The sequence below is a fragment of the Mus caroli genome, chromosome 8 (assembly GCF_900094665.2).
Source record: "Mus caroli chromosome 8, CAROLI_EIJ_v1.1, whole genome shotgun sequence".
Taxonomy (NCBI): Eukaryota; Metazoa; Chordata; class Mammalia; order Rodentia; family Muridae; genus Mus; species Mus caroli.
In genome coordinates, this window is record NC_034577.1 from 9,061,346 (window position 1) to 9,069,742 (window position 8,397).

The following is an 8,397-nucleotide window of genomic DNA, read 5'->3' on the forward strand; positions in this document are numbered from 1 at the left end:
TGAAAGATAATGGTTTTTAATTCTCTAAGTTTTCACTTATGCAACATAAAAAAGGCATAATTATGTGACTGGATAAGACATTTTTACAAAAAAACCAAAACCCAGTCCCCTCCGTCATCTGGTCAGTAGTATATAAATATTTACAGTGAAAAAATAGGCAAGGAGAAGGGAAACCTTCACAATCCAAGCTGATTTCTTCCTAACACTTATCAGAACTTTGAAAATAAGACAGTCTCAGCCTTGCCTGGTTCAGCCGGCGGCCTGTAGCCGGGCAGGCTGAGGACACCTCCCTCCACGGCTCTCACTCTTTGAAATGTTTGACATGTTATCTGAAACAGTAAAGCAAATATAAAAATGTAAACTCCAGGAGGGAGAGAGGACAGTGTGTGGAGATGACGCNTGGNTAGTGATGTCCTCACGCAGGTGAGGGTTACAAACACTGAAGCCAGAGTAAAACAGCCTGTGGACTTTCTTAGAGACATGTTTCAATTTTAGTGTCATCATGATAACAAAAACTGTCTCACAGAGAATGCTAAAAAATAGCAGTGACATTACTCTTAATTTATGGCCTAGTTTTTTTGTAGCAAGAAACAGTTTGTTGTTGTTGAAATATAAATTACATGGTGGAAATAAGATGTCCCAGCACATCACAGTGTCTTTCGACTATGAAGACTACATGGTAGGTAAGTGGCCTGTTGAACTCAGCGNTGTTACAGACACGCAAGTCCAGTGGATAACAAGACTTCTTCCAGCAGACACAGTGCTGAACACTGGGGCCTGTGTGTAGACAGGGGGCACCTGCAGCTCGCAGCTGCTTGAGGGGCCAGGCTTGAGTAAGCATGTACTAACCCAAGCCAGCCTCACGTATGGGAACTGCGCCGCCCCCTACTGCCCAGAGAGACCCGGAGCCTGGGTTCTCTGGCTTTGTAATGTTCGTTGAAGTCCAATCTGAAGCTGAGAAACTGGAGACTTTCATCAGAGCTGGTCGTGAGTAATACCAGAAACTGCTGCACCACACCCTAGGATGAAAGCACAGGACTAGGTCAGAACACACAGGCCCTCCTGAAGCACTGGCACCAACAGGCCTCCAGCAGGAACTGAGCAGGGGCCCAGGCATTCACGGCACCTAGGCCGCACTCATCAGAGAGGCCGTCTATACAGTTAGACATGCAATGATACGTTCTGTGTTCTGTATCAGAGCAACTGACCACCTGACCTCCTCTGCAGCTCACGGGCTGAAATGCATGCTCAGTCATTACTCTAGAGGGGAGCAGACTCAAGCGAAACCCATTGGACTCCATGCCACCGTGAAGAGCAGCCTTCCTGTAAGATGCAAGTCGGATAGGCTGTGGTTTAGTAAAGTACTGCGACCATTCATGGCTTAGATCTCTCCAACAAGCCCACACACTGCCTGCACTATCCGGCAATGGTGCTCTGAAGAGCATGACAAGTCACAGGTCCTCAGTGCCACTTTCCCAGCTCTACGGCTGCCCTGAGGAGAGCCCAGTGCAAGAGTGAAGCCGGAGGGGGAGCACCCCCAAGTGCTCCATCCCAAGTGCTGCTCCTACAGCAAGGATGTGGGGTCACATCTCCCATCCTCTGGAAGCAAGCACGGGTCCCGGAAGAGGACAGACACCACGTCTCATACCTACACTCACCTGGTAGAAGTGCGTCAATATTCGCAACTGTGAGCACATTTTTGGTATGGAGTCCTGGAATTCTCGGATCCTCTTGTTCTCCTCCTCTTCCTCTGCCGCAGTCACTCCCCACTGGCCCTGGTTAGTGAGAAGCAGCAAGTTCAACTGCTGGATGCTTCCCTGCTTCAGCACGGCAGCACTGTGGTGCAGAGGCCCGCGCCCCCCCCCACATGCCCTCATTCAGACAATGGGCATGGAGGGAACTTGTCAGTTCTGAGAGCTGGCACACTGACTATAGTGAGAACACCAGACAATCTGCCTTGGACACAAGCATCTACTCTCATTCTAAAAGGTCACTTTCAGCCAGACACACATGTAGCCCACACCCATAATCGCATCTGAGGCACGAGAATGGTTAAGGCCAGACTGGGCTACACACAGTGAGATCGTATCTTAACTATTCCCTCTCCCCTCAAAATAGATTTTTCAGTAACACTGTTGTTNAGCCAGCCTGAATGGGAGTTACTGGGCTCTCTTCTCATCAGTGAATATGGTAAATTGCACTTATAGCCTGTATGGGAGTTACTGAGTTCTCTTCTCACGAGTGAATANGGTAAATTCCATCTACTAGCTCTTCTTATTGGAACCTTGGCATTCCTGGCATACGCTCTGGTCTTGGGAACTGTTCATTGTGCTAGGGCCTCTCGTTTGCATGCTTTATGAGTTGCCCACTGGCATTCAGAACTGAGACTGCTCTTTCTGAGTCTCACTGGCCTCAGGTGCTCTACAGTGGTNGTGGCCCTGCTGTAAGCTGGAGTTGTAACCAGGCGGCATGGGAGGGTTCCAGCGGGGCCAACTGTCCTTTCAGCAGCTCCCTTCCCCTTAGCACATCCTCTGCAGCCATGCTGGGCAGCTACAGACTGTCTCCTTTACAGACAGCACTCTACCTCCATACACTCCATGCTAGGTCTCTCCCATTGTTTTACATGTGCACGTTCACCTCTTATTAGCCCTTAGCTAATAGTTTAGGCTATTAGCTTATTTACCCACTCTCTCCAGCAATCCAGGCCTGCCTCCTGAGGACTCTGAGAACAAGGGCTGTGTCAGGAAATGGGCCAGGGACAATCCTATGATATTCAATAAGAATCTGGCTTCATTTTGCCACCACTGTGAGACCTTGAATGAAGTTGAATTTAAAGATAATGAACTACTCGTTAGAAAGGAGTGTGGACAAGCTTCAAGTCTTTGACAAGAAAGTGCAGTCAACACAGCAGCTGCAGGGATCAGCACCCTGAGAGAGCAACCTGGCCGTCCACACTGGGACTTGAGGACGTGTTTCCCCAGGGTCAGCACGCACAAGCTCATAGAACTGTGGTCCACGGTGGCAAGGCTGCACCTCTGAATGGTGCTGTCTGTGTGCTATTGGTCTTGAAAGTATGAAAGACACAGAAGAGAGGAATGGTGGAGAGCAGCTGAGGTCAGGCACTGTGTGGCAGGGTCGAGGCCCCAGAGAGCAGCAAGGCCTCAGAGGCCACTGTGAGGAGCTTGAAGATTAAAGCATAAGCTGTAGTAGAGACCTAGGAGTGTTGGGGATGCCAGGATCACAGGATATGTGCCAGGAAGAGCTACAGGCATGCAGTGGCGCTGGACTGTTTGAAGGAGAAGCTTAGGGCTGAAGGAATGGGGCTGTCTGAAGCTTTGGAGCCCAGCCGGTTTCATCACGAGGCCCAAATGCTGGACATGGGACTGCAGGATTTGGTTTTGGCCACATTGGATTTGGGGTTTTGGTTTGATTATTCCTTGCTATGCCCTTGATTGTTTCATTTTGGAATGTAATGTTTATTCTGTGCCATTATATATTAGAAGTATGGAAGTTCATTTTGATCTTACAGGAGTTCACAGTTCAGAATCTCTGAACTTCTAAAATGTTGGAAATCTTCAAGACTACAGAAAGTTTTAAAATTGGACTGTACTTTCTGTTATGAGAATAACACAAGACTTTGGAGAGAAGGGTGTAAAAGGTGCTGGTGAATGTTATGTCAAGCTGACACAAGCATTAGCGTGTCATCTGAGAGAAGGGAGCCTCAACTGAGAAGACGCCTCCGAAGATTGTGCTGTAGTCAAGCCTGTGGTGATTTTCTCAGTCAGAAATTGATGGGAGCAGGCCCAACCCATTGCAGATGGTTCCATCCCTGGGCTGGCGGTCCTGGGTTCTATAAGAAAGCAGGCTGAGCAAGCCATGAGAAGTACTCCTGTGAGCAGCACCCCTCCACGGCCCCTGCATCAACTCCTTCCTCCCGGTTCCTGCCCTCTCTGAATTCCTTTGGTGACACACAGTGATGTGGAAGTGTAAGCCAGATACACCTCCAATTTGCTTTTGGTCACAGCAACAGTCACCCTAACTATGACAGAAAGGTGTGCCTTAAAATTATATATCCGTGTGTCAGGTAGACAAAGCGGGGAGTTGCAATGAGTAGCTTCAGTTATCAGATTGCCAATATGTGTAATCACCTGGGAAGAGTGTCAACAAAGACTTGCCTCGATTAGGCTGGTGCACAGGCAAGCCTGGGAAGGATTTTCTAGCCTTTATTCCCTGAGGTGGAAGGACCCACTCTGGCTGTGAACAGCACTTTCTATCTGCTGGGTCGGGGCTGCTGCAAAGGAAAAACTGCATTGAGCCCTGGACACATGCGTGCTTTGCTCCCTCAAGCTTCTGTCACTGTGACCTCGCTACTGCAGAAAGGAAGCTGGAACTGTGAGCTGAAGCAAACCCTGTCCCCTAAGTAGCTTTCGCCAGGGTATTTTATTCCACAATTGGAAAGAAAACGTAACAACATCAGGACCACAGGGGACAGGCCCAGGAGCCCTGCTGGAACCAGCCGTCCGCGTTTCTTATTGGATGTGCAGGCTACATTGGCTTTTTAGTGGCATTTCTTTTAAACTTTCATCCCAATTGTACTGATAGAAAGTACAGATTGTTGCATATTTGATTTACAGGTATCCAAACAAACTCACTTATACATCCTAACCATTCACCTCAAGGTTATTTTGGATCTGNTTCCTCTGTCCCGGCCCCCAAGCTCACATGGCGGGACCCACAGTCTCACTCTCATTGTGGGAAAAGCTCTCAGCATTTCAGCATAAGGAGACCTGCCATACAGCGCTTTAAATGTGAGTTATAACAATTTTATTAGACCAATACAAAGAGTTCTGTATTTTTTTAAAATAGAACTTATTTATTTTATGTACACTGCAGCTGTCAGACACACCAGAAGAGGGCATTGGATCCCATTACAGATGGCTGTGAGCCACCATGTGCTTGCTGGGAATAGAACTAAGGCCCTCTGGAAGAGCAGACAGTGCTCTTAACCTCTGAGCCAGCTCTCCAGCCCAAGTTCTGTATTCTTGAAATAACCTCAAACATTCTATAACATGGTTTCCATTACATATTTAGTAAAAGTTTTGGAGTTTCACATCCATGTTCTGCTACATAGAGAGCAGCAGAAATGTAGCCAGTTAATCTGAGAGACAGGATAATGTTATAGAATCACGGTACACAGGACAGGGCTATGTGCATTCTGAACACACTTACCTGGCGGCATAGATTCTCAGGGAAGTAATACTAGTCACNGTATTTTTCAATTACACAGCTCGTACTGAATAGGGGCGTGTACATAAGTGTGGGCGGCAAAGGCAGCAGGAACTAAGTATGCTAATGCTAAAACGAGGAGTGTCAATGTATAAAATGTATTTTTTAAGCTAAAAGAAGTAAAAGCCCTTCAATCCTAAATTTGAATTGGAAATATCATAATAACTGAAGGGTTTTGAGAAGAACAGTGGGAAGCGAGAGGAGAGGAGCCATGAATTGCAGAAGGAAGGCCTCTGGGACTGCCCCGCCTAAGAGCAACATGACAGAGCGCAGAAGCCAACCTCTGCCGCACTGCACTCACGATGCTCAAGCCCTTTCCGAGCTGGCTCCACCTCTCACAGATGCAGTGGGCCCACATCTGAATGGCTGCTGCACATTATTTTACCTTTTGCATTTAAATTTTGCAGGCGGTTTCAGCTTTATAGCTCTCCCCGGACAATCAAGCATCTCTGAATGAAACACACCAGACCTGCACTTAGTCTGTGTCCCTTCTGCTGCTGGCCGGTGACATCTGGTGAGACCACCAGTGTGCACACAACTGCNACCATGCTAGTATCAGAACAGCAAATCTTATTTGTTTGGTTGTTTGGTTGTTAATAGACAGGGTCTCACTATACCTCTGGTTGACCTGGAACTCAATGTGTGTTAGGAGACAGGGTCTCACTATACCTCTGGTTGACCTGGAATTCACTGCGTGGACTCTGAGATCCGCCTGCCTCTGCCTCCTGAGTGCTGGGATTAGAGGTGTGTGCCACCACGGCCTGCCTAGAACTACACTCCTAAAGGCTGGTTTCAGTAGGCTATTATATATAGTTGAACATCTTTCTGGAAGGGTGACACTCAGGTCACGCTGAGTATCATGATTACTTTACAAGTCACATCACAGATGACAACTCTTACCACAGAGACGGTAAGTGACAGCTACAGCACAATCCTGTGTCTATCAGTCTCACACAGGCTGCTGGGCATGGAACAGGAGATTATGTGTGTGCAAATCCCACGGCTCTTCAGAATTACCCACAAACCACTGCAGTCAAGAGCTATCCCAATAGCACCAAAAGGAGACACTCCTGCTCCTGCCTNTGACATGCTGCTAGGCCCCTCACACAGACACTGTTACAGGAACACTACTCACAAGTAAAACCAACCTCACCTCACTGTGCCAACTACNCCACTNGCCTTTCATTACCCCAAGACCAGGCACCTAGAAAGAGCAGAGACCCAGGCTGGCAAGAACAAGAAACCCCACCAACAGCTTGATCTGTCTGATGGATCTTATTAATTCCAGGACATTGGGAACACACAGAAATGTTCTAAGGAAACCTAGCTCATGTGTGAGTCAGTAAACAAGCCAGCTTCCCGGTAGTGACAGCAGCAGCCGACTCTGAGACTGCGGTAGAGACCCTGGGATACCACCACTGCTGGGGTTCTGAAGCTAAACGACAGCAGTGAGGTGAGCACTCAGTCTGACAGCGCGCACAACTTCCTCCGACTCACAGCAGGCTGCATGCTGCCTCAGTGTGGCAGAAATGCTACTGCCACCGCTCATGGCGACTGGCCAGCCACGAGAAGACAGGAGTTAAAAACGTACCTCAATTTCACGCTGTTTCTTTTTCTCTTCAAACTGTAGACGCCTCTGCAGCTCCTCCAGAGCTGCTCTGTACATCACGTCCTGGGCATTCTGAAGTTCAATGATTTGATCAAACACGGCTCTCAGTTGGTTTAAAAGCACCTGAAAAAGCAGCATTTTAAATGAACAGAGCCTCAGATGCTAGCGAGGCATCTCTGCTTAAATATCCGTGTGCTTTAGGGTTGCCGCCTCTACAGCTCGGGGAGACTGAAAGAGTGTGACTCAGAAGCCCTGGGCCATGAGGCCTCCAGCCTAGCAATGCAGGTGATGCTGCTACAGGTGGCTCTTGACTCTCAAAGGACTGAATTCTGACTCAAGAGTGGGCTGTCCTTAAGTAACATCTACTGCAAGTGTGAACTGAGGACACAGACACGCTAATACACATAGGTGCTTTGTGTGTGCCTAGGCCTGTGTACACACCTCCAGAGCCACACAGCAACACAAAAATGGCCAAGCTCCTCTTAGTCCTTGCTTTGTGTGGAGATACTATGATCAAGGCAGCTCCTGAAGAGCTTAAGTGGGGTTTGCTTACAGTTTCTGAGCGTTAGGCCATGTCTAACATAGTGGGAAGCAGACATGCATGGACTGGAGCAGTGCCTGAGAGCTTTACATCTGATCCCCAAGCAGAAGGCAGAGGGAGGAGACTGGGCCTGGGACCGGCTTTTTGAAACATCAAAGCCCACTCCCAGTGACACCTCTCCTAATCCTTCCCAAACTGTTCCACTAACTGGGGACCAAGTCTCTGAACATATAAGCCATCCTCAGTCAAAGTCCTGCCCTGTCCTGCTGAGATGTCAACAGCAAAAGTGACAGCTGAGCTAACTCTGCACCCACGTGAGACTGGAGCCTTTGCTGAGCAACTCTGAGAGCACACTAACCTAAGAACACAGGGACTTGGGCAAAGTGCACAGTGCAATAGGGCCTTTAGCCTGCACAGCAGCGCAGGGAGACAGAGGGCCTGAAGATGGGGATGTCACTGCATGCCACAAGCCATGTGGCTCATGATGAATGCAGGCTCAAGCAAGTGTCCNGATCTCTGTCAGAATTTATTTTATGAAACACTAGAAAACAAAGAAAGGAGACAGTCCTGTTTAAATTTTAATATGGTTATAACTGTCTGGTTTATTTTTCTGTTGTAGTCATGACAAGAACAACTTGTTTTTTGAGCACTGCGTCCCTGAGCTTACTGATACTTCTTTTGAGTGGAACATGCACTGTGGGCTTTTTCAGTCTGCTCTGAGGGTCTGAGCTGCCCTTTCTACTGTGCTGCTCAGGGCTTTTTCCCTCAATACTGCACAATCAAACGGTGAGATACACACATGTCTGCAACTGTCATTTCTCCTCCTTAACTGGATCATGACAACTGACTTCCTCACAGTGTAAAAATATGAAAATACCACACTTAAAATTAATAAGTCCAAAACATTGCCTTACTGTTTTATATAATAGACTTCTTTCTTAGGAACAACTAATGACAAAAT

At 47.8% G+C, this 8,397-nt stretch overlaps 1 protein-coding gene across 1 annotated transcript in view; it reads right to left on the bottom strand.

Moving 5' to 3' along the window:
- The window catches only part of Tubgcp3 (tubulin gamma complex associated protein 3), a 66,468-nt gene continuing 58,071 nt past the window's right edge, over positions 1-8,397 (bottom strand). The window contains 3 exon segments of the mRNA XM_029480660.1: positions 1-1,019; positions 1,659-1,775; positions 6,878-7,057. Coding sequence (XP_029336520.1) covers positions 861-1,019; positions 1,659-1,775; positions 6,878-7,057 — 456 coding nt within the window. The 3' untranslated portion in view covers positions 1-860.